A 25,964-nucleotide genomic window follows, 5' to 3' on the forward strand; every position below is an offset into this window, starting at 1 on the left:
AAACAGTCCTAGCAAGGAGAAAGCTGTCTTCCATGATGACAATTTCTATATTTGTGTCTCATCAGGAAGATAAAAATACTACTTTAATAGAACCTCGAAATTAATGCATTCCTTGCACACATGCTGGAAGGAACAATTTTATCATGAAATTAGCAAGTCACATTTATTATATATTTTTAATATTCCATATATATTTTTCATAAGTACTTATGAAGTAGGAGGCTACTGTTAATATTAATTATAAATATTAACATAATATATAAGGCAGTAGGAAATACCTTAGTTAACCATTTCTAACTAAAACTGTATATTTTATATATAACGATTACTTTATTGTGGACGACAAAAACTGAGGTTGAGCAATGACCATCATACGGTCATGCTGAAGGCAGAGAACTGAGAGTGTGAATGTTCATGATTGTTACTCCATGCCAACACGTGGATCTTACTCTTGACAAAGTCACAAGCGGGCTCCAGCTGATAGTCTGCTGGGGTCAGGTGGCCCTCAAGCAGGAAGCAGAACAGGAAGCCGCAAAGAGGGAAGTATTTTTAGGATAAATCTTTAGGTTAAAAAAAAAGAGATAACCAAAAGTAGGGTGGAGTAGCCCAACTGATTCAAAGTATGGCAGAATACACTTAGACAGAGTATATACAGCATACAACTTTGATGGATATCTGAGACGGTCAACATCAAAACCTAGCAAAAACAGCTCTTTGGAATTCTGGAATATTTCAGTGCAATATTCATTGTAATACTTAATGGCCACAGAATCATAAGTTTCAGTATTTCAGCTGTAAAAGTTGTACGGGTCTATAACAGGGCAGCACACATATGACGGAACAGAATACATATGATGGGGCAGTGGGGCAGTAAAAAGGAACCCACAACAGAAGTGTTTACAGGAATTTCAGTTGAAATTTCACTTTAATGAGGAAGTGGTCTGAGAGTACAGCATGATACAGAAGGATAGATACGCTGACCATCACATCCATCGCTTTAGATGATACCTGGTGTGTGATCGATATAACGTGTCATGACTTACACCAGGGTGGGACGACTAGGCAAATCATGTGAATGGAGAAAAGGCTCATAAATTATAGAAATGCCACCCAGTGTCCAGGAGGATGAACGTTTCGGTTACAGAAGCGATCAGATGGAGAGGACACAGCCAGAACAAAGTTCTCCTCTGGCTTAAGCCAGTTTTCTGTAAGCCCCAAAAATGAAAGTTTATGGTAAGTAAGACCTGCATTCATTCATAAGACCTGCTTTAGTTGTAAGTGATATTATATTTTACAATCCTATTTCCATTGTGTTTTGTTGATGATGTTATTGTAAAAAAAAATCACAGTTAATTGGTTAACAAGCAGTCTCTTTAAGATAAAACCTAGAAAACAGTTCTGTAAAATCTATGGAAGACAGTAAGTCTCTGTTATATCAGACTGTTATATCTGTTCATTATTTTCATTCCACTTTGCCACCCAACATAACATTTATATCGTCAGATACTTATACATTTATAATTGTTATACAAGGTCATAATTTCATTGGCATCAGTTTTCTGGTAGCCTCCGTTATAATGAATGTCATATCCACACATCTCCTGACTCAAGAGGAAACTGTAATACCTGCATGGGAAAGATCCAACTTCCTCAATCTGAATAATATACTACATTTTAATTTTATATCTGTCTTAGCATTGCCTCAAAGTTTACTAAGAACAAAATCACACACATGCTCTTACGCACGCACACACACACACACACACACACACACACACACACACACACACACACACACACACACACACACACACACACACATGCATTAAGGGCATTGTATTCATATCCTTGTGGAGAATATCCATTCACTTCTAGCTTATTCTAACCCCCCCACACACACACACACACACACACAACTTTGACATGGGTTAGCGATTGGAATGGATGGATGAATAATGGGAACCTATTTAATTACCTGGTTGAAATTTTTCACTTAGTTTGAATTTGCGTTGGGGCGGGGGAGTGTCCAGGATCCTCAATAAGCCGCAGGGAGCACCCCCGGAGTGTTCTTGTGATTTAGTGTTTTTGGTCAGCAATGTGACAACGTTCAAAGATCTCCTGTTTCTAATCGAGCTGAAACAACCCATAAGCATTTATGGTGGAATTATTTAAATTTAAATGCATTAATAAAGAAGTCACTAAGGAGACTGTACTGGATTCGTATGTTTTTATATGAAGTGGGGTTTTTTTGGTATTTGTATATGTTTCATTCATCTGAAAGTACTCAAGGACCAGTCAAATGAAGGAAAAAGAAAGTCAGCTGTGCGCCTCCCCAGGCACATCGAATGGGAAGCGTCCGAAAGCAGCCTTTGGCTATGACGTAAGGGCAGGCGCTTACGCGACTTTTCGAACGGCGCTGGGGCAGAATCGTGCAGACTTCGCTGGAGAGTGACCGTACCGGCGGGACGGGGCTGTTTACGAGCTGTCGTCTATGGGACAATGCAAAACTTCGAGTTTTGATTATAGTGATATTCGTAGAAACTTGCGTGCAGGAATTCGGGCACTTTGCTAATCTATTCTTCACCACGAGTAGGGTGGGATCGGGCAGGGTGGCACGCGTGAAGGAAAGCTGGATGGCTCGCCGTGGTCAATCGCGGAGCTGCTTTTAACGTCTCAGCACTTTTTGAAACTCAGAAGATCCGAGGATCCACAAAATTGCATTTCTTTTTTTCATGCATTTTTTCCAGCTGTTCATTTTAGAGGATGACGCTGTGTGTGCCTTTGATGCAGTTTGCGGTATTGGACCGTTGCTTCTGTTGTCGTGCAATGGGGTATGACTGACGAGTCTAAAAAGCGGCTGTGGAAAAAAGAATTCCATACTTTCTCTGCTGGCTCGTTAATGCTGGAGACCGCTACTAGGCGGCTTTCGGGTATCGAGCCACGGCGCCAATCCAAGCACAAAGAGTGCAGTGATTCCCTGAATGGACCGATGGTTACCCATCTATGAAAACACGTTTCCAAACTAGAAGCGCTGGCAAGCGGCGCGCAGCCATGCATTAGTGCTGCTGGAAAGGGCTGTTGCATGCAGTTGTGTGTACTCTGTTAAGGAAAACCATTTTTAACTTTTAAAAAATGATTTCCGAGGAAAGAAACAGTTTCATATCCAAAGAAGCTCTGACCTTCCCGGTGGGCATACTTATTAGCTCACCAAAAAGACGACTGGCGAAGCTGGGGAGGAAGCCGAGCAATAGGTAAGTAGAGTAAGCAGCGAGTGGGACACCTGCTGTTTTTCTTTTTTTTATATCTAAAAAATAATAATGCTACAGTTTTATGGTACAGCTTGTGAAAATCTGACACATCGTAAAGTTCACTTATACTTGGTGTTTCAGGGCGTATTCACGCGGTTTTCTGGTGTTGGTAGAGCATTTTCATAGTTTTACAGTTATTTACAGTTAATTCTGCGGTATAATAATAATAATATCTGCAGTGACGTGGCAATACCTGAAGTCTTAAGTTTTGCTCCCGCTATAAGTAAATCTGCAATGGATTTTAGCAGTTCTGTCTGTTAAACAATATTCAAAATAAAACGATGCCTTAATGTGAAAATATCCGCGGTAGAAGTAAGACGTTTAAAAATACAAGAAAAACCTACCAGTGTACATTACAAAAATGCGTTTAGTGGGAAGCATATATGCGGTTGCGTCGGTTTATTATAGAGCCGTGCTTAGTGGCAGTTATTTCATACTCAGGAAATGGATATACTCTTAGGCATTTAAAACATCTATATCCAAATATCCATGATTTGTAGAACGAAATGTAAAACCTTGTCGGTATGTAGGTATAATAACAGTAGCCATTAATAGGATTACTTAGATAATTATAAAATTGTTGGAAAATTATAGGAAGGTTTCCACGGTTTTTGAAGTAATTTGGATCTTCTACTCAAGAAGTTGGAAATTCTCAGAAAGGGCCAATACATTGTTTTTGCAGGATGTCTTCTGATGTATCTCTCACGATATTTATCTTTTTAGTCTGAGAATCTTTTTGGGTCTGGACTTGTTTGGGTCTGGACTTGTTTGGGTCTGGACTTGTTTGGGTCAGGACTTGTTTGGGTCAGGACTTGTTTGGGTCAGGACTTGTTTGGGTCAGGACTTTTGGTTGACAACTAATATTTGGCTGAAAATGGCAGACTTTTCAGTTATTAGAGAGTTATTTTCACTTATGTTTTTGTCGCAACTATGCCTGAGTGTAAAAACATCTGGAGGCAGCATCTGAGGACTGTAGTTTACATGCATTTAATGTCAAGTTACTTGTCGAGTTCTCAGAAGGGGACTGGTTTTAGTGCTTTTGAGCACAGTACCTAACCTGCATTTCTCATTGGCTGTACCCAGCTGTATACATGGCCAATGTATAATGTTGTTTAGGTATATTTTAGCTAAATACAGTAAATGTGTCTGAAATGAGTCACAAATTAATTTAGATTGGTTAGAATAATGCCCAACTCATTCATTTTCCAGAGCAGCTTGTTCATTACAGGGTTACTCTGGGCATGGAGTCCTGCTCAGACTGCACTTGACTCACCCTGTGGCTTGTCCATTTATCGCAGGGCACACACAAAGCACTTCCGAGACATCAGATCCCGATGCTGCACATCTTTGGTCTACATGAAGAAGAACAGTACTGTAGGGCAGTGTTTCCCGACCTGGTCCTTGAGGACCTCCTGCCGGGCCGTATCTTTGCCCCCTCCCAGAAAGTGCACATTTTTGCTCCCGGCTGGGAGGGAGCAAAATTATGGCCTGTCTGGGGGTCCCCGAGAACCAGATTGGCGAACACTGCTGTAAAGCACCCAGTGTAAATCCATGCAATTAGGAGACAAACACTCATGCAGACCCAGGGGCGGGATACAAACTCCAAGCCCTTGAGGTGTGAGGTCATATTGTGAACCACTGATCCACTCTGTTGCGCCCATGTATATTGCTGGGTATTTTTTAAACGCAGGATTTAAGGCCAGACATGCATGAAACATTTGGGCTCTGTATGGAGGAAGGCTTTTTATTTTATTTTTAATAGTTTATTTAAAGATTTTATTTATATTTGTTATTATTAGTTTAATTTTAAAAATGGCATAAACTTTTTTTTTTGCCCCAGCTTTTAACTTCATCTTAAAAAAACAAAAAGGAAATAAAAAAGCAATCGGAAAAACCGCTCCTGTACTTTTGAGCTGAAGAGATTATTGGGGCACAGTCTGCTCTTTGTTGTGAATAGTGCAAGCGTACCAGGTACCAAGAACATGTGCGTGTCTTACTAACTCTCTCTGGTGTTTGACTGAAACACGCAAAGCTAGAAGGTGGCAAATGTAAGAATGGAAGGAGCGTAACAGAAACAAACAGTCTGTGTTTAGGTTTGAGTCTGGAGTCTTTTACAAGGAAAACAAAGACTTTAGCTGGGTTTGTCCACCTCTAAATGTGGACTAAAGAGCTTCTCAAGTGCTATACTACTCAATTACTTTATTCAATAGTGTTATATGTACCCCTATGCTTGGGAGGACTGTTTAATAATATGCAATATTGTTGAGTTTTGTCATCTACATCTACTTATGTATTTGATCTCCCTCTCTATTTAACCATAAATTTGAACTTACTTCTCTTTGAGAGATGATGACCTAAATGGTGCTAATCAGATTAGTAGTAATTAGAAATGCTAGCTAATCTGCATTTGCATTTATTGTATTACATTTATTTATGTGCAGATGCTTTCAAAGTGAGATATAATTCAGGAGCAGAGGGCAGCGTCAGCCACTGTCCCGTGAGCAACTGGCGTTAAGTGCCTTTCTGAAGGCCCTCAGTGCGCAAGATCATTTACCCAGCCGCCCTGTTTCCACGACGCCCACGGCCCTCCCGATCTCCCCACAGCTCCAGCACATCTGGCACCACCACGAGATCGGCGGAGAGCGCCAGTGTGAGACAGCCGGCCAAGAGCAAGATCCGGCGGCACAACAACCGGCTCTCCACGGTGTTTACCAGGAGCACCTCCATGTGGGAGAGCACTCAGGGCTACTCTGGTGTGGAGGGAACCATGCTGGTGACTGATGACCCTTCTGAGCTGTCCAATCAGATATCCACCCCAGGCATCCTCAAAGTCTTCGGCAATGACATCTGCAAAGGGGCCCATTACAAGAGTGTGCTGGCCACCACACGCTCCAGTGCGAAGGAGCTGGTCAAAGAGGCAGTTGAGCGGTAAGGGTCTTTAAAGGCAAGGGCCTCAATCTTACTACACGTCGTATTAATTTCGTAAACGGATTGCTCCTCGGAGATCAGACTTCGGTAAACACACCATTGGCTTTGTCGTTGTGGAGTTGTTCTCAGTTGGACCAGAAGGTGCTTGATAGTCTAGAGGGCATTGTTCGGTTAAGTAAAATTGCACTGAAATGTTACAGATGTATAGAAAGGGATTATGTGAAACTTCACCTCATCTAGGAAAAACAGCAGAAAGTAGTTTTCAAGTCATGAAATCTTTGTGAATGTAGCTGCTCTTTCCAGAGTTTAGTGCTGCTTTTGTACATCACTTTTAGAGCAAAGGAAACATTTGACACGGATATGAAAGCCTTCTTTATCCCTTAACTGGAAAAACATTTAGCATATGCTGTTTGTATTGGTTTAACATATCCTCTCTCCAAACTTTAGCTTTCTGTCATAATGGGGGAAGAAAGGGGAGAGCCTCCCATCGCCTAGCAGCAGCTTCCCAAGCTTTGTACTGACTTCTAGGATTAAGAGCATACATAGATCCATTTATTTAGCTGACGTGTTCATCAAAAGCAGTATGTGTTTGCGAGGGCAGGGTTAGATAATGTATGGAGTGATTGGTCTTAAGGGCATTGTTTCTGGGCTCAGTGATGTTACAACTCTAGCTAGCCATGGGATCTGAACCCACAACCTTCCAATTACAGGCACGAAGTCTTAACCCACAGCACCATACAACATGCTCATCAATACCCTCCTCCCACTCTGCCCAGGTACTGTCTGGACAAGGCCGCCGCTGGGGACTATGTGCTGTGCGACGTCATCGGGCACGTGGGCACAGATCGGCAGTGGAAGACGGAGTGCTCGCGGGTGGTGGGCGACAACGAGAAGCCACTTATGCTGCAGTCACTGTGGAAACCTAAGGAGGGCTATTCCCGCCGATTCGAGATCCAGAGACGGGCCGCCGTGGAGGAGCGCGACGCGAAGGAGGTGGACACCGTCACAGCAGGCATGGCTCTGTATTATATTTAGCTGAATATCTTGTTACATACAGCAATGGTTTGGCGCCCTGTCCTGGATTATTCCTGACTTGCACCCATAGTTTCTGGGATGAGCACAGAATCCCTGCAACCCTGTATAGGACAAGCAAGTATAGATGGATGGATGGATCTTGTTTACACTATGCGGCCATGCTGACCTCAGCTTGTTAAGTGCAGAGTATTTCCATGCATGCTTTCAAAGATTTGAGAGTAAACATTATGCTTTACAGAGAACTAAAAACAACAAGAAGTTATTAATATGGAAAAAATATTTCAGGGCAAGATGATGATGAATCAGAGAAGATACTCATTTGTAAAAGTACACCAGACAAGTTCTGTTTGGAATTCGGAATGAGGCTCCAGGGCATTGCAATGGGAATTGGGGGCAGAATGAGGCTGCAGGGCATTGCAATGGGAATTGGGGGCAGAATGAGGCTGCAGGGCATTGCAATGGGAATTGGGGGCAGAATGAGGCTGCAGGGCAATGCTGTGGGAATTGGGGGCAGAATGAGGCTGCAGGGCATTGCAATGGGACATGGGGGCAGAATGAGGCTGCAGGCTATTGCAGTGGGAATTGGGGGCAGAATGAGGTTGCAGGGCATTGCAATGGGAATTGGGGGCATAATTCAGAATGAGGCTGCAGGGCATTGCAATAGGAATTGGGGGCAGAATTCAGAATGAGGCTGCAGGGCATTGCAATGGGAACTGGGGGCAGAACTCAGAATGAGGCTGCAGGGCATTGCAATGGGAACTGGGGGCAGAACTCAGAATGAGGCTGCAGGGCATTGCAATGGGAGCTGGGGGCAGAACTCAGAATGAGGCTGCAGGGCATTGCAATGGGAGCTGGGGGCAGAACTCAGAATGAGGCTGCAGGGCATTGCAATGGGAGCTGGGGGCAGAACTCAGAATGAGGCTGCAGGGCATTGCAATGGGAGCTGGGGGCAGAACTCAGAATGAAGCTAAGACATTATGTCCCCTTACTGGGTAATGCTGTGAGGCAGGTGTCTCTCTCCCTGGCGCTTTTATCTGTCAAAGGCTTAACGGAGATTCAGAGTTAGAGACCAGAGCCTGGCTAGTCCAGACAATCGGAGGCGGTTTGTCATTTTGCCATTTTATTGTTTATTCTAAATGTATTTTTTTTGTATGGAATTGTGTTTTTTTTTACTGGCTTGCATTTAAAGCATCATATTTAAAGCTAAGTATGTACACCATTTTAATGTAAAGATTTTTTATATATTGTAAGACATTGTTTATTCTTGCGTTATAGTTTCAGAAAAAGTTGATTATTCCATGAAACAGCTTAATTTAAGACGTTTCTGCCCTCAATCATTCTTCAACCAGTCTTGTGAATAAAGCAGTCAGTGGGCTGGGTAATGGAAAACAAGATCACTAAAATGCATTTATGCGTTTCCATTTATGGCTTGTGGTTAGAATAACTATTATACGTTCAGCTCTGTCACGTTGGGCAAACACAGCACTGACGTCTCTCATCTGCATTGCTTGCTGATAATGTCAAAGAGCAGCGTTTGTAAGAAGAGCAGCCAGCCCCCCACAGAGCCCTGTTAATCGCTTATGGTGGATGATCTAACGCACTGGCATCCTTCTGAGACCAGCGGCTTTATCTAGTCATTTCAAAATAAGGTGCCGATCCAGTGCGTGGGAAGTGGCACTTTACCAGTGAATTCAGGCAGTGGTGTATTTGTTCAGCTGTATTACCGTCCGCAGGAAGCTACGTGAAGCGCAGATCAGCTTTGGTATTGTGACGTCTGTGCCCTGCTGTTTTAACGGTATCATAATAGCTACTCGTTAAACAGCCGAGCCCATGATGTGGCATCCACGGCAGTGTGAGTTCCAGGCCTGGCGGGCCGCCACGACCATGAAGCGGCGTGAGAAACGCTGGGGAGCAGGCGAAAGAAAATACAAACGGAAAGAGTGACAGCGTGAATTCTGTTTGTGTTAGTGCCCGGAGCGTGGGACCCCCGGCGCTGCGATTGTGTTTCTCTGTGATCTCCCCAGGCTGAACTCACTCTGGTTACCTGTTCTGGGGCTCTGCGCGTGTTAATTAATGCCGCGTTTTCCTTTCCGTTAGATCTCTTTAAAGCTGACTTTGGCATACCTCGGTTTATCTCCCCCACACCAGGGACCTGCCCCACTGAACTCGCGCTGTATAATGTTTTCGGCAGAACAGCTTGGAAAAAATAACTTCCCATTTCCAGAGCTGACCGTGATCTTTAGCCGAGGTGTGTTGTGATGTTTCTTAAAAACAGGAGGTTGATGGATTTTTCTCAGAATGACGACAGACAAAGCAATTGCGTGCTTCATATCCTAAACAAGTTTTGTTTACGAAACATACTGAAAGAGTGCAGTCAAACAGCTTAGCTGGGTATTTTTCCTCCATTCTTCCTCCTCACATTCTCTTAGTGAACAGAAATAGCTTGAATGGATGACAGTACTTGGATCTTTACCTAAAAAGTATAGAAATATGAATTCGAGCATCCTTAGCATTGTTTTTTTTACTCTATGAACCACGTTCTTTGACTTTCCTCTCTCTGTTAGCACTCGGATTATTACATGTAAAGTATACAGGTCTGAATGTAAAGAGCCTTGGCATTTGTTCCTCTGTTCAAATCTACATTTTTTTGGCTTTCCTCTCTGTTGGTAGCCTACTTGGATCTTTACCTGAGACGTATGGATGCCAAGTTTAAAGACTCTTGTCATTCCTTGCTCTTCACGCAGCACGTCACTGACTTCCCTCTCATTGTTTCCTCCACTCTGCCTCCGCAGGCATAAATGCCCAGGCGCGTAAGTTGCAGAAGATCCGATCCCGCGTCGCTTCTGCCTTTGGCAGTAGAGGACGCGGCAGCGGCGGCGGCGATGGCGATGGCGGCCCAGGCTTGTGGAGGAGCCTGAGTGAGATGAACCTGCCCGCTGAAGGCGAGGAGGCCGTGTGGGAGTGCGGGACCCTGGCCAGGGGGCACGTGCAGTCCGAGGCCGACAAGGAGACCTGCTGTCTGGGCGCAGAGAAGGAGGACACGGAAAGCAGCGACGACAACGGCACGCAGTACTCCATCCACCCCCCGTTCGACTTCCCCTACTTCCTGCTCCTGGAGGGCTACAGCTACAGCCAGGTAGGCTGAGACCCCCAGCTGCTCCCCTGCGTCTTCCACACCCCCCCACTCCTGATCCTGACGCAGCAGGTAACCCGGAGCTCACATTCTCTGAGGCTCATTTCCTCGGCAGAGGGGAACGCGGCCTTTCGAAGTGCACGCAGATCTTTTTGCATGGTAAAGATTTAGAAGCATTGTGAAGGTTTATCAACGGCAGAGAGAGTGAAGAGGATCGGACGTACGTAGTGCAGTGAAGTAAATCCCAATACCTTCCGATCAGAGACTACCAACAGTAGAAGGTTTCAGCATGGTGCTCAAGACCAAGACCTACAGCTATAATCACCATTTGACTGTCAGCATTGAGATTTACAGCAAACCTTTTCATAAGTAACCATCCACTGCAATGTCTACTCATTTATGTTCTGCTTGTGAATGGGAGCTTGCGGATGAAGTGATTATTCATCCTCGGCGGCCCTAAGTGAAAACAAAACGCGAGCTGTACTAAATATAAATAATGCATTTTAACTTCAAAAGGCTTGGTGTTTTATATTTTGGGATGGGATTAAGAGAGAGAGAGGGAGGCTTGAAGGGGAACGCTTGGCCGGACGAAAGCCAAGCGCTGTGATTACGGGAAAAGAAAAACCCGTTGGGCCTTCCTGACAGATTAGAGGGTCTCCGACTGACTCCAGCTGAAGCAGAGCTGGCAGGTGTGAGACACCCACTGTCATATCAGCGGCTTGTCACATGCAGCCATGTAGCTTGTTGCTTGCTTTAATAAGCTATGGATTTCAATGCTAGGAAAAAACAAGAGAAGCATTAGGTCTGATGTACTGTAAGTATATAATTCTGAACACTGGGAATTTGGTCCTGACTTGGTTTTCTGTAAACCTGTTATCCATCCATCCATCCATTTTTGAGGGTCGCGGGGGGTCCGGAACCTATCCCAGGCACGAGGCAGGGAACAACCCAGGATGGGGGGCCAGCCCATCGCAGGGCACACTCACACACCATTCACTCACACATGCACTCCTATGGGCAATGCAGTAACTCCAATTAGCTTCAGCATGTTTTTGGAATATGGGGGGAAACCGGAGTACCTGGAGGAAACCCCACGACGACATGGGGAGAACATGCAAACTCCACACATATGTGACCCAGGTGGAGACTTGAACCCGGGTCTCAGAGGTGTGAGACAACAGTGCTAACCACTGCACCACCATGCCACCCCTAAACCTGTTATATCCTGTGTAATATAAAACTCACCGTGATTTTGTTTCTTAATCCACCTTCCAGATCTCTTTCCTTTTTTTTAGTTCTGTCCCTCAAACTTCCACTCTCTGCTGAGTTTTCCAATTCAGAGGGTCTAACAGAGGCTTCAGTGATGGGTCGGATGACTAATGACAAAATAGTTGGGGCTTACTTTAATAAAACATAATGACTGTCTTTTCTGGTTTGATGACTGACAGAAGCGCAGAGCAATATTAATCTTCCGTCCGTCTCATTGTTTGGGCCTCAGGCTGTGGGCTGGACCCTCCCAGCAGCAGGTGCTGGCCCCATAGTCTGGAGCTGTGGGCTAACTGGGAATGAGCAGAGCAGGATACTGTAACTTGGTCAGAATGCAGCTGAGTCAGTGATCAGTGAATCAGCGAGAATGAAGCCAAATGAGGATCCCCAACAGGGATGGTGAATATAAAGTGGTTTTAAAAATGGTTAGCTGTGTAGCATTAGGTAATTTCCAGCAGGGAATCCAAATGTTTTAGGATAAAAATCTGGAAGGTAATTTTAAAAACCAGTCTAAATATTAGTTAGGGTAAAATAGCTTCTGGTTTGTGTGTTTATAGAGCAGCATGCAGTAGATGATTTTATTTAATGTACCAAAAATGACAGAACTGTATTGGAAAATAGGTATTCTTGTGTCTTCTGATGTCAGAAGTGAATAATTTTCTTTATAATGCATTGCTGAACGTAAACTTTGATTAAATATATTCTTCAGACCTCAATTATGCAGGGGTGGTGGACAAAATGACAGAAAGACATAGGTATTAATATCAGAGTTGGGTCATTTTTTGCCTAATAGCTACAGTCTTTCTTGGAATGCTATTCTGAACTTGCTGTAGTAGGACAGTGGATGATTCTTCATGAAAAATGGCCTCCAGTTCTTTGAGGGATGAAGCAGGGGAAATTAACTTTGCACATGCACTCCAGGACTTCCCATAAATGTTAAATGCTGCTGTGTTTCGGGAACTAATTTTAAAGGATTTAAATTCACTAGTATTTCTGAAACCACTCTTGAATATGTTTAGCGGTGTGTGTGAAAGTATTATCACCTTGAAGTATGGGAACATGAAGAGGGGACAGTCTTTGCACCAGTAACATGCAGCTGAAAAGTAGCCTCTTCCTTCTTGGCCATTATATGACCATGCAGAGCAATAATTGGACCAAGTGATTTCCACAAGAAGACTGGCATTACCATCAGGGATTCCCCGCCATATTTAAGAGTTGACAAATAGGCATTTTGCTTTGAAGGCATCCTTTGACTCTCTCCAGATATAGACTGGATGTAGGGAAAAGGTTGATGACGCATCAAACCATATTGTTTCCTTATAATGCAGGGCTTCAGGAGTCTTTGTGCATTAGCCCTGCATACAAAAGCTTTCTGAATGGCAGCTCTGCTGTAAATTGCACCCCTGTGAAGTTTACGAAGTAGTTTTTGTTGAGACATTGTGTCACAAACGTGCTGATTCATTTGCTGCTGCATTCGTGTGGTGCTTAACGATCCTGTTAAGTGTCCCATCAGTTCCTGTCAGTGAGGCATAACTTGCAGCAGTTGTTGTTCTTTGCTGATGCAGTTTGTCCAAGTTTTAGATATTCAGTTATAATTTTTTGAGAGTTTTTGTGATTGATGCCCCTGGAATTCAGGTAAGGACTTTTTTTTCTGGTAGTTGCCTCATGTTAGTTTGAAAATTGAATTATCTGACCTCTTTTATAACGGACACATACTGGGATTCATTGTGAAGTGACTGACCTTTTTAGCTGCATTTGCAATTGTGATTTAGCTACTCTAAGTTGAATTTCTTTTTTATATGCTTTTGTTATTTTGTCAACTCTCCGTATATTCTATGAAATTCATTCTCCCTTTGCAGCTGACCGATTTGGCCTGCTGCTGTTTGACTAAATTCACCCAAAGATGATATATATCGATCTCGTGTCAACTGGGGTCACATAGTGTTTGTTGATAAAGTTACAGATCCACGTGACTTCAACAGTTTATGGTTTTGTGCTCTCTGGACAGTCCAACCGCTTTCCAAATGGAGTGTGGAGAAGAGGAGAACTGAAGAGGAAGAAATATATTATTTTTAAGGGATGTTTTAATAGAGTTAAACTCTTTACTTTATATTTAGTGTAATCTTAACAAAAACAATGGACACAATTAAAGAGAATAGTAATGCCTTTGGCTTGGACTAGTAAAAAATCACTGGCATTATGGAGGAGTTTGGACATAATCTGCATTACTGGTTGGGTCCTTGGCGCTCAGTACTGAAATCCATAATTTAGGCAAGCTATGATTAATGTCATATTCCTGTAAAACTCTTTACAGCGTAGCTATATTTTGAGTTTAAGTATCGGATTTTAATTGCTTTATTTGATTTGTGTCATACTGATTTTGTGGATTAAAACACTTTAGTAATTATATATATAGCTCTCTTTAATTAATTCATGAATTTCTTAAATCACGACACTTCTCATAGGAGCTTTCTTGGACGCTTTCTGCAGGTCTAGGAAGCTTTCATGAACACTGTCATATTTAATAATAAAATGCTGTGTTTCCTGTGGATGAAGAGGTTTGGCATGGGGGCAATGTGACAGGGGTGGGGGCAGTACTGTGGGAAAAATGCAGACATCAGACCATTATTGTAGGTATGGTAACCAAACATTTAGTAATTATATGAATTAATATAGGCTATTTATTTTTCAGTGACAGTTACCACTAATGTTACTTGGTTGCCGTGGGGTACATTAATGAGTATACTTTACTGTTTTGCTCCCATTCCGACACGACACAGTAACGATAAAATAGCGATATTAACGGATGTCATTTTTCTTGTGAATGGGGGATAAAAGAGTGAGGGGTGAGATCTGTCGTCGCCCCCCCCCCCCCCCCCCCACAGCTAAATGCCTGCTCTGTTTGCTTGCCATGTCTGTCTGTCTTTTCCTTGGTAAATGAGTAAGCTCATTATATTAGAGCTTTATAAGAGCGTCTGCTAAATGATAATGTAATATAGCCTATAAGTGCCGTTGACGAGGAGGTTTTCTGAGTGAGTCACTAAGGTGTTGGACCAGATGATTGATTAGTTGAATAGATTTCCCAGTGTCCTCCAGCAGAAACATTGAAATCGCTGTGTTCCTTCCAGGATTTTCTCATCTACCTGATGACTGGGTCGGGTACCATCTTTGGCCGATGCAGTGACTACTCGACAGGCGAGGAAGTGGAAAGAGCAAACGTGGATGTTCACCTTGCGGGACCAGACATCCTGCCCCAGCACTGCTGCGTAAGGCGTGTGGAGGTCTCCAGCCTGGAGGACAGGAGGAAGGCCATCACAGTGCTGCGTCCTCTCCATGGTGCCCTCATCAAACGCAACGGCATCCTTCTAAAAGATGAGGTTGAGCTCCAATCTGGCGACCTGATCCAGCTGGGAAGTCACTATACCTTCATGTTCAAGGACCCCACAGCCTCTCCAGAATGCCAAACACGCCTCTGGCTAAGCAAGCCCCGCTGTGCCCAGACGGGGTCGGTCCTCTGTCACACATGTGGCTCCTCTCTCGCCGAGACCCAAAAGAGGCAACCGGGGTCGGAGAATACCCCTCCCAGCCTTAAAGACACAGATGGCCGAGATCTCGTCTTGCTGTATCCGCTGGAACTGGAAGACCGTATCCTTCAGGAGATTATCGCTATGGTGGATCCCCAGAGCGCCGAGCCCAAGCTGACGCCGGCATTCCTGCTCTGCCTGTGCATTCAGCACTCGGCCACTCGGTGCCAGACAGCAGACCTCCGCCGCCTTCTCCTCCGGATCGCAAGCCAAGTGCAAATCGCCATGTGGGTAAGCTTCCGGCACCGTTTGGCGTTTTACTCGAGGCGTCCTCAGGCTCTCTCGAGTAAATGCGTCTGCAGTATCTTGAGGAAATCTGTCCTCATTTTTTGCGTCCTTGTTTTTCAGTGGATCTGTTTTTAATTACTAAACTTTTAATTGGGTGCTTTTTGTTTGCTTGTTGCAGGAAAAGACCAAAGAGCTTGCAGCAGTACAGCCAGAAATGTGAGTCAATGCTTTTTAGCAATTGTTAGCAATTGTTTTCTATAATCCAAACTATATGTTGATATAGTTGTATATCACCCTCCCCTATCATCAAACTGTATTTGATCACTTTATTGGGCTTTTTGTTCAAATAACGTGAATATCATGATAATTGGGGGGGGGGGTGCTATCTTTGTCAATAATGTACTTCAATACCGAACAGCTCTGTCTTTCGAAACCCCAGGGGCGCTAATGGTGGGCAGGCAGAGTCAGGAGAAGTGCGCCTGCCCACGATGGATGAACTGATCCCAGGCCTGCAGCCGCTGGTCCTGTGGATGGCTAACGCCATCGAGCTGCTTCACTTCATCCAGCAGGAGGTACCCAACCTGCTGCCGTGGAATCCTGAAGGTACGCTAAGGCACGAGGACAGGTATTCCGCTTACCTTCTGATGATAACACTCCGAGAGAGAGAGAGAGAGAGAGAGAGAGAGAGAGAGACGGCGAAAGTAAAGGCAGCATTTGCATTTACGCTGTGCGTCTGTAGCAGCGCTACCATTGTGAGAGAGACTTCTGTGTCCCTAGAGAAGAACAAGTCATACTTAAGTTCAGTAATACATTATTCTATACTGTCAGATATACAATGGCGATGTTGTGGGTATAAATAGTCATTTAATTCATGCAATCAAAATAATTAGCAGTGAGTACTTTTAATGGATGATGTTTTCTTGATTCTTTCAGGCCTGGTGGATCTTGATCTATCGCGGTCGGCAATGGAGGAGTCCGTGACAGTCTTGGAGGAAGTCATCATGTTTACATTCCAACAGTCAGTCTACTACCTCACTAAGGTGAGCAACCTCATTCTCATCTGTTCTACAATGTCCTTTAACCCCTCGTTCCACTGAAATGAGGTGCTAACATGCGTGAAGACAACTGCACAGCTGTTTAGATAGTACAGATGTCCATGAAAAAAGGTCACCAAAGTAAATCTAAATGCAGAAAATGCACAGATAAACAGTGCTGTCTTCTTGCAAATAGCTGACAGTAAGCAAAGCAAATAAAGGTCTTCTCCTTGGGTAGTAACATGTGCTAGATATAAACCATGTGGAGAAATGATTAGACCAAGATGCGGAGCAGTTAGCAGCACTTCCAAAATGATAAAGCTGAGCTTTATGTCTGTGTTACACAATGCTTGTTCATCGCCTGGAGCTCAGATGCTGGCTTTGCAAGTTTCCCTGAGCGGTTCTCTTGCACCCAGCAAGGCTGCACTCTGCCTGATTTTGTTTGGGACTCTCAAACTCGAATCTGTCCTACTTTGAGCGGCTCCCAGGCCAGACTTTGGCTCACGCTTTCAGTACTGCTTCAACTTGTGGCTCTTTTGTCTTTACAGACTCAGCAAGTCTCTCTGAATATTTAATAAAATGCCGGCAGATAGTAATGGAACTAATTTTCGTGTCCATGCATCACAGTGATTAAATCAGATTTCTTAAAATAATTTTATATTGGTCATATTATGGCTGTCATTCTTTTTGAATCTGGAATGAATTTCCTCTTGCCAAAGTTTGAAAGAATAACTTGGCGCAACCCCCATGGTTGCTTTGGTCATTCTTGTTTGCGCAGTAAGAGAACATTGTTCAGCTTCACAGATCTTGGAGAGATGTGGTTTGCATGGAGGGGGTACTCCTGGGGGGGGGGGGGGGGGGGGGGAGGGAGGGGCTTGCATAGGGAAGGAAAATTAATTCACAGAACATCTGGGCAAGGAATAGGATGACAGAGATTGGTCCAGGATGTCTATTACTTTTTAATTGGCTTTTATGATGTATGATTTTGTGCCTTTATATGTACTAAAACGTTACTATGTGACTGCTCAAAAATTGTTTTATCTGCTTAAAGAAGAAAAATTAACTTTTTTTTTTCCCCCAAATAAAACTGCGGTATTTTTATTTATTTATTTTTGTTACTTTACTTTGATTGCCCTACTTTGTCTTGAGGTAACCTGTTAGCTTCTGGCTAGCTACCTGAGGCTAATGATCCATGTACAGGAAACATGATGAGAAAAAGAATCATTTTCTCACAATGACAAATATAGACTCATCAAAGCTTATGATAAACCGCCAAAAACGAGCCACCGAGATTCAGCAGCGAAACTAAGTGCTTTCAGACAATATAACGTTGTGAAAATGCGGCGTATAAATAAAACTGAGTTAAGTTGAATATTATGCATTGTACTGTGTTATAGCGTATTTGAGTTATACACAGTTCGGTAATTTCATTTGTAATTTAGGACTGCCGCGATTAGTCGATATAGTCAATGATGTTGACGCTAAAAATGCATTGACATCAATACTTTAAATCGATGCATCTTTTAAAAAATTATTTTAATGAAATAACCATTATGATTTCTAAAGCATTTCATTATAACAAATGTTTCCCTTTAATATCACTATGTAATTATGGGAGTAGTTCAAATTATAACAAAACAAAAAGGTGGTTTTACGCTGCACGAAGTTCATTGGCATACTATAGCGGCAGTAGCGCTAAGCAGGAGCACCTGAAGAGAAAACACACAGGGAGAACATGCACCTTTCACACTCAGAAAAGTCCACCTGACATGGGGGAGAACATGCTAGGTGCTTTTCTGGACGGCCAGAATAAAGAAAACCACCCTAAGTGTTTATTCATGTTTATTAAATTACCTTTTAGTACAGAGAGCTTTTTAATATTTTTTTATCCTTATAGCTGCTAAATACACTCTAATACACCATAAAGTTGCCTGCCTGCTACCCTAGAATCTTCATTGAATAAGTGTTTGGGAAAATGTTTAGGCTAAAATCTGCGTGACTTGATGGTACCAGTGTGTGTTTATGTGCATTGAGCTCGTTGGGCCAAATGTTGTTACCGTAAACTAACACTGAAACAAAAACAGACACTAATAAAAGACAATGATTCGCAAACAAAAAAATAAATCAAAATTTAATCTACAAAAAAATAAACTTTAAACAGCAAACAGTACCGCCACACCACCAGCGAATTTCGTTTAAGATTTTGCTCTTTATCTACAAATCTATTGATAATCTGGCCCCATTGTATCTAGCTGATCTACTGCATAGACACTTGGGAACTAGTTTCTCAGGTTCTTCAAATGAAAAAAAATCTTTTTAATTGATGTGAGAAGCATGAGAGTTAACATGCTACAGGACAATATCAGTGGCTGTTTTTTTTCTCTGTCTGTTCAAGCCTGTGTACTATACAACTCAGTGACTGTTTAGAGGCACAACCAGTAGTCAAATTCTTGCATTTCCATGAAAGGGACAGAGGAAAATGTTCCTACATCAATACCGAGCCGAGCAGCTGCATCTTTTGAAATGCGAAGTCAGAAGTGCTGCTGTCCAATCCTGCCATGTGATGTACTGTGGGCGTATCTGGGACAGCAGGAGGACGATTTAGACGTCTTACCCACGTAATGGCCAATCAGCGGTGTTTACTTACAGGCCATATAAGTGCTAGAACCCAGTTGCATTCTGGTCCTTCATTTAGCTTTAGATCCTTATATGTTCATCACTGATTGATGGTAATAAAAATGATATTGGATAAAACCTTTGCTTTTTGGTAGGCTTTTGTTCTGAATGAAGAACAGGCCGTGATACTTCAGTTAACTAGATTAAATAGTATTGGAGTTAGTTGTGTTTGGCTGCAGTACCTGCAGACATTTGGCTTAAATTTGTTTCTTGTGCACCACTGCATATATCAAACTTTTTAAAACTGAAATTTCATATGTCAGTGGAAACTAAGTTGGAAAGTAAAATATGAGCTTAAGAGCCATATTGTTTAAAAATGAGTTCCTAAAGGCAGAAAACAATATCTTCACTAAAACGTGAGCCTTAAGTACGAGAAATAAAGGACGACATCTTTTAACTTTTAACGATGCTTTTAAACTCGATATTGTATTTCTGATGTTTTCATTTTTCGAACGAAGGTTTTGCGGTATTAATTGCCATAGACGTCGTCGTAAATCCTGTGTCCTACCCGTTCTGTTTCCATTAAATTCTTTTGGAAACAGTCAGCATTACCATAATCCTGGGGAAGCTGGTCGGAAAAAAGAAAAAAAAAAACGTTCTGCTGGATGGTTCACGCAGTTATTGGTTTGTGAATCACGGTACATCCTGTAACATTTTTCTTGTTATCCTGCTGTGTCTGTTGGCGAGTGACCTGCTAAGAGCAGAAGCAGTACAATGCCACTGATAGCGAGGGGCGTTGAGAGGTTAACGATGATTTCGGGTGAAAGCAGAATGTGCGTAATCACTTTAGCCAATCAGGAAGCAGCTGGAGCCAGAAGAGGAGTAGGGTACATGGAAGGGAGAGCATCCTCACTGTCTGTTTCCTGTGCAGGGAGGGGGAGAGGGTGGCGTGACCCGTGGCTGCCAAGGTTACAGAGAGAGTCACCGACAGTTGAGTGAATGGGAATTAGCTACGTGGTGAATGTTACGTCATGCTGTAGGTCACTGGATTATTCTGGGGTGAACACTGGCCCGAGAATCTTTCACTTTTCTCAGTGTCGCCTATACAAGCCGGGGACCTGTCACAGTCTGTGGCTAACCACACCAGGGAAGAACATTTCAATTAGAAGTGTTTTACATTAAACTGGCTTAATGGCTAAGTGACATTGACTGCCTCTTAAATATTGCAGGATGTTACAACCCTTAAATGAAAATTGAATTGGTTCACCGAAAATTTAAAATGAAGATAGAAATTAAATAATTACAGAGAGCTGAATTTAATAACAGACATCATTGAAAAAGAAAGCTTTGCCATAGATATAATCTTGTGGCTAACTAGGACAGGGGGCTGGACAGCACCAGATGATTCTAGAAGTCCAGCACAACAGGCTCTGTATGTAGTACATTCAGTACTAGCCAGTACCAAGAATGACCCAGTTTTCATTGTTCTTACTGCGGTCTCGCAAGCAGGACACCTGTGCAGTAATGTAGCCTAAACTTACATTGAGCATAAAGCTATTTTACAGATCTATATAAAAAAAATCCAGATAAATATTTTGTGAATAAATTACATAACTGTGTTCATAAAACTGTACTTAAATATTTAAATATTGTGTATTTTTTTGTGCCACATTGCATGATGGATGGTATGCTAATCATGAACTGGAAACACTGTAAATATGGTATCTTTTTGTAAATGCTGGTATTTCCCCATGATTCAAATTTCAGACTCATTTGCCTCAGTGTCCCTCCGCCTGCTGCGTTTGTCATGCCCTAGATGAACGTGGGGAGGGTGGGGAGGTGCTGGTCGTCATAGCTACCCAGCCTGCACACCTGACTCTTGCTACTTGTTACTCTGTGTAAGAAGAATAAGAAGCCCTGACTCAGGCTTGTCGTCGTGGCTTTCATGGGCCTGTCATCAGCAGTGCATTAGCGCACTTCTCTCCTAACTGTCTTTCTGTTGGTTCTGTGATGGCCTGCAACATGTTTTGTACGTAAAGTGATTTCTGGGCCCTGTTGTCAGAGTCAGGAGGAAACAAAATGGCTTAATTACATGACAATGGTTCTTATTACCCTCAGTCTGATGGATTAAGCAGCCTTCAAGCATTCATGCTTACGGTTGGTGGGGTCAGCAAGACTACGACTGTAGTCTCTCAGAATTATTAGATAACACCAAACAGGAACATATGATATTGAAGGGGGCATGATCTAAGTATGTATCAGATTGTATGCATCACTAAATAGTGCACGATATAGTGAGTCTGTCCTTTTGTACTGCTGTTTGTACGAGAAGTTCCGACTAACTGTATAGTGCAGTGTAAAATGCCTCCAGTTCACTGCAAATTGCAGTGAGCAGTTGATGTACACCATGAAGCTCGATCTGTACCACAATGCAATGGGAAGCTAATGTCTGGTGGGTGACCCCTCATCATACAAATGACAGCACAAAAGGGCAACTTTGCATACAAATGCCAATATATTATAGTGATAGTAGCAATCTAGTAAAGACAAGCTGGCATTTAAATAGTAATAATGATGATAGTAGTATAGTGAAACACACGGTTCCAGTGGTAAGATAAGAGATGGGCGTGGTGTTGTCCTCCTGGCATCTTGGATTAGCCTTGACCAGATAAGTGGATGATACAGATATAGTAATAGTTTCATTTAAGTATCTGATTGAGCTAGGTCTTCATCTTATTACAGACTGTCAGGACTGAACTCTATTGTCCATCAGATCAGGCGCACAATGGCCGTACTCATGTAGTAATAGTAGTGCTTATTTTTAATTTCATTAATTCCAGTGGTAGATCTAGGCCCTCTTTCCTCGGATGGTCTTGACACAGGCCCCATTGTCTCGTATGCTAAGGGCAGTGAATAAGTGAGCTGTGCTGCTGGAAGTATGGTGGCATAAGTGCTACACAGGCCTCACGGCAGTCGCGCGACCTCCGTCTGTCCCGCTGAAAAGATTCATCCGAATCCAGCTGCTGCTGTGTCCGTCACAAAAACTCTTATTTCCTCTTGTGCTTCACCATAAGTGGTCTCATTGAGAATAGTTTTATTATGTCTCAGTCTTCCCCCCTCTCTGCGACCATTGTCCAAATGTATTCAGCAGTGCGCGTGTAGTTCTCAGATTAGTGGTGGGTATTTTTTATTTATTTATTTTTTTTGAGAAAATTTATATCGAAAACAAACAGAGCAGTGAATAAGATTAACTCACTTTCTAGACCTAGAATAACAGAGATTAAACTCAGTGTTTTCTTTCGGAGTTCTCCATGCAGTTCCATCTGGTCTGGGAGGAAGCAGCTGCTGGTGTTGCCCGGAAAACAAAGGCGTGTTTTTGCAGCTACAGTTCCTGTAGAATGAGATGTGGTCACTCCTAGGACTGGCTCCTAGCTCTTGATAAATGCTGTGGGCTTGATTTGACAGATTTACCCACCCGTCCATGCAACCTAATCCAGACCATTGAATAGATGACCACGTGAAATTCGATCACTACATGTGTTATTAAAAGTCAAACCTCCCCCAGTAGGAATCAATAAAGAATTATTGTTACTTTAATATCTAGTAATTCATTTGCACCAGGTAATGTTATATGTCAGAATGTTGAAAAAACCGTGAGTTCTTGGCTGTGGTTTTGGATGGAGTCTGCCTCATTTTTGTGGAGTCTGCAGACTCTGAAGAGCCTGGATATTGGACGTTAGGCAGGAGATTCTTGTTGTAAGTTAGCTTTGGAGAGCTTCAAAAAACAACCGTATATTTTGAAAAATGACAGTGGCAGGCGGTTGGATGTACATGCAGCACGTAGCTTTTAAATCGTTTTTCGCGTAGTGGACCGAGAAGCGGAATCTCGGGAGCTGCCCGTCTTTCGGCCAGAACAGAACCACGGCTGTTGGAACTTAGTAGTGGGAAAGAAAGTAGCAGAAACACAAGGCCCTGTTGCTTGAGGATAATTTTGTCTTGGATTTATGGATCTATAGAAAGGTCAGCCTGTCCTTTTTCATTTTGACTGGACTCAGCAATCGGAAGACCGGGGTACTTCACAGAATCCCTCAGTAAGCTGTTTTTATAGTGCATTTCTGCTCTTTAACTTGTAATTTTTGCTGTTTTACTCCCAAAATGGCCTTGATCTTTAAGTTCCTTCCATTCATCTTTCAGACAACTTGTCTAGTACAGGGTCATGGTGAACCGAGTCTATCCCAGGCAGCGCTGGGGACTAGGCAGGGCAACACCCTGTACAGTTTAGGGACCACATGCCCACAAAAGATAGACTGTTTAGAGAAGCCATTTAGCCTGATTGCATATTTTAGGACTGTGTGAGTGAATCAGAGCATGCAAACACGCAGGATTGGGGTGGGGTTTGAACCCCCAGCCTGGGAGCCTGTAGTGCATAGAAATTTTAATACATTCATATCTTCTCGCATCAAAAATTCATGAACCTGTAACAGCAGAGGCAGCATGAGTTGGTTGTGTTTTTAGAGCAGAAGCATTCATGTCAATTTATTTTTCAAAGGGCTGTAAAGTTAATTATTAATACGTATAAAAGTCATATTTGGTAACAAGACTAAGAGCAAAGTAGTGACCCGATTAACAGGAACATGGAAGAAACTTGCTCCTTTGCCGTAGAGTCCTGTAGAGACACTGGTCTTTACCCATTCCTCTCCTCCTCCAGACTCTCTATGCAGACCTGCCCGCCCTGCTGGACAGTAACCCCTTCTCAGAGAGCGGCCAGCTGGCGGATCCGGAGGGCGTCAGCAGTGTCCTGGCCATCCTAAAGCAGACCCTGCAGCTCCTCAACTCTTTCCAGGTGCACTCAGAGATCACCTCGCAGCTTTTCGCCTACCTCTTCTTCTTCATCAATGCCTCACTCTTCAATGCACTGATGGAGAGAGGTGAGTGTAAACTCCACTGCCGATTTTCTGGAGCCTGACCAACAATTGGTTTCTGTTGAGTTCTTCAGAGACGAGGTTGTTTGTTTTAATTTAGCGAAATTACTCACGCAACGTTGTTCCATGTAAAGGTTCTGGAGGCGGATTTTACAAGTGGTCAAAGGGGGTTCAGATCCAGGCTAATCTGGACCTCCTTATGGACTGGGTACAGGGCATTGGACTGAGTGACTTAGCGCTGGACTTCTTCCAGAAACTCTCCTCAGCTGTCAACCTTTTGGCCACACCCAAGGAGCACCTGCTGCAGGTCAGGAAAGCCTCATTCTCTGCTCTCGATGTGTTCATTAGTTTTTTTCTTCTATACAGTGTTTCTGTGTCAGTGCTGAAATACTCTGAGTCCCTGATTAGACAGTCAAGACCCTTTGCCTTGAAGCTAACTTATAAGCTAAAGGCTCACATCACTGCACATCACTGTAATTATACAGGTAGGTCTCCTAGGTTCTACTTAGAATAGTCATGAACAGTATTCCACTGCAATTTTGTAAAGAAATCTTCAAAACCGTGCAGATAGTATTGCGAACTGTTCTATATAACATTTTTTGTTTTTCTTGACACTTAAGTATGAACGTATTATTTTTGAAGTGGAAAAAAGGATGTGTTTAGGATGTTAACTTCCATGTCTGGACAAAAATAAGCAGTAGATTAGGGAGATTTTTTTGCACTATCCAGATTCTTGTGTGGATGTAGATTTGCATGGGTACAGTGTTGTGTAATCGGTTAAATGCTCGTTAGCAGAAGTGTGTGATGCATTCGCTCTTCGGCTTCCCCTAATGCGAACACCGTGCTATATTTGTTTTGCTTTCATCTTTTAAGAACTTAAGAACAACCCACAAACCCCCAAAAATGGGACCAATCAAGAAAAATTCTAATCCAACATGTTTTAGACCGATTTAAATGATTAAAAACATTTGTCATTTGCCCTAGATCTGCATGCATTTTGGCAGCCGAAAGCTCCATAGAATTGCAGTTATAGAGCCGCAAACATGTGCAGTAATTCTCATTGTTGTCGATTTGGCTGGTGCTTGCAAAACACCAGAGAATTTGCATAAAGTATTTATTTTCTTACTATACACTGAAGACTGGAAATATTTATTTATTATACCAATATGGACTGGAACAAATGCGGAATGCATTACATGTTATCAATGCAGTTGGGCCAAGATACACTGTGAGAACATTAAGAATTTCTGGCTTTGTTTGGACGTGGCAGCTTGCGCTGTTTCTTATAATCCCTAAATAAGAGAATGGGGTTTGGCCAGTGCGTGCTGCAGACAGAATGGTTTATAGCGAAGAGAATAAACACCAGAAGTTCTGCATTAAATAGTTTAGACTCGAGTTTTTGGGGTGCAAATAAGGACTGAAGTGTGAGTGAGAGTTTTCCTGTTTTATTGAATTGGGCTGATGACACTGATACACCCTGCTTACGATGTGTCCTAGATAAAACCACAACCCAGATCCCCCAAACTTGTTACCCAGTAATATCTGCATGCGGCCCAGGTCTCGCCCCTCCCTTTGTCAATCACAGAATAAAGGAGGATACTGAGTGTGAGCGTGAGCTCAGTGCCGGCAGGTCATGATCTCACGTAGAAGTTATTCCCGCTTACTAGGGGAAATGCGAGAGTTTTTGACAGAGTTCTCCTTCCTTTCCAGAAATGGTCTGAATACTATCAGATGATTTAGATGGCTGTCACCCAAACACCACAGGCTTTCATTAGCAATTAATAACAAAAGACCTTTATCTCAGTCACGATATAGAGGAACAATATACTGTAAAATGGCTTATTCATCATTTAATTTATTGGTTGAATTGTATTCAGGCATTTATGCACAGCAGTCTATTTTCTCTTATC

General features: G+C 42.8%; 1 protein-coding gene across 3 annotated transcripts in view; it reads left to right on the forward strand.

Moving 5' to 3' along the window:
- The first annotated feature begins 958 nt into the window (after positions 1 to 958).
- Positions 959 to 25,964, forward strand: part of si:ch211-176g6.2 (ras-associating and dilute domain-containing protein) — a 37,105-nt gene continuing 12,099 nt past the window's right edge. Inside the window, exons 1-10 of one of the 3 annotated variants that reach the window (XM_049014937.1) lie at positions 959 to 1,233; positions 5,913 to 6,236; positions 7,013 to 7,248; positions 10,064 to 10,407; positions 14,799 to 15,485; positions 15,661 to 15,698; positions 15,922 to 16,085; positions 16,416 to 16,522; positions 23,841 to 24,060; positions 24,189 to 24,361. In XM_049014937.1, coding sequence (XP_048870894.1) covers positions 6,034 to 6,236; positions 7,013 to 7,248; positions 10,064 to 10,407; positions 14,799 to 15,485; positions 15,661 to 15,698; positions 15,922 to 16,085; positions 16,416 to 16,522; positions 23,841 to 24,060; positions 24,189 to 24,361 — 2,172 coding nt within the window. In that variant the 5' untranslated portion in view covers positions 959 to 1,233; positions 5,913 to 6,033. Of the gene's footprint in view, positions 1,234 to 1,350; positions 3,252 to 5,912; positions 6,237 to 7,012; positions 7,249 to 10,063; positions 10,408 to 14,798; positions 15,486 to 15,660; positions 15,699 to 15,921; positions 16,086 to 16,415; positions 16,523 to 23,840; positions 24,061 to 24,188; positions 24,362 to 25,964 lie in introns of those variants that run through there. The other 2 variants (XM_049014934.1, XM_049014935.1) reach the window with 2 other exon arrangements.

Source organism: Brienomyrus brachyistius, chromosome 5 (genome assembly GCF_023856365.1).
Source record: "Brienomyrus brachyistius isolate T26 chromosome 5, BBRACH_0.4, whole genome shotgun sequence".
NCBI classification, from domain to species: Eukaryota; Metazoa; Chordata; class Actinopteri; order Osteoglossiformes; family Mormyridae; genus Brienomyrus; species Brienomyrus brachyistius.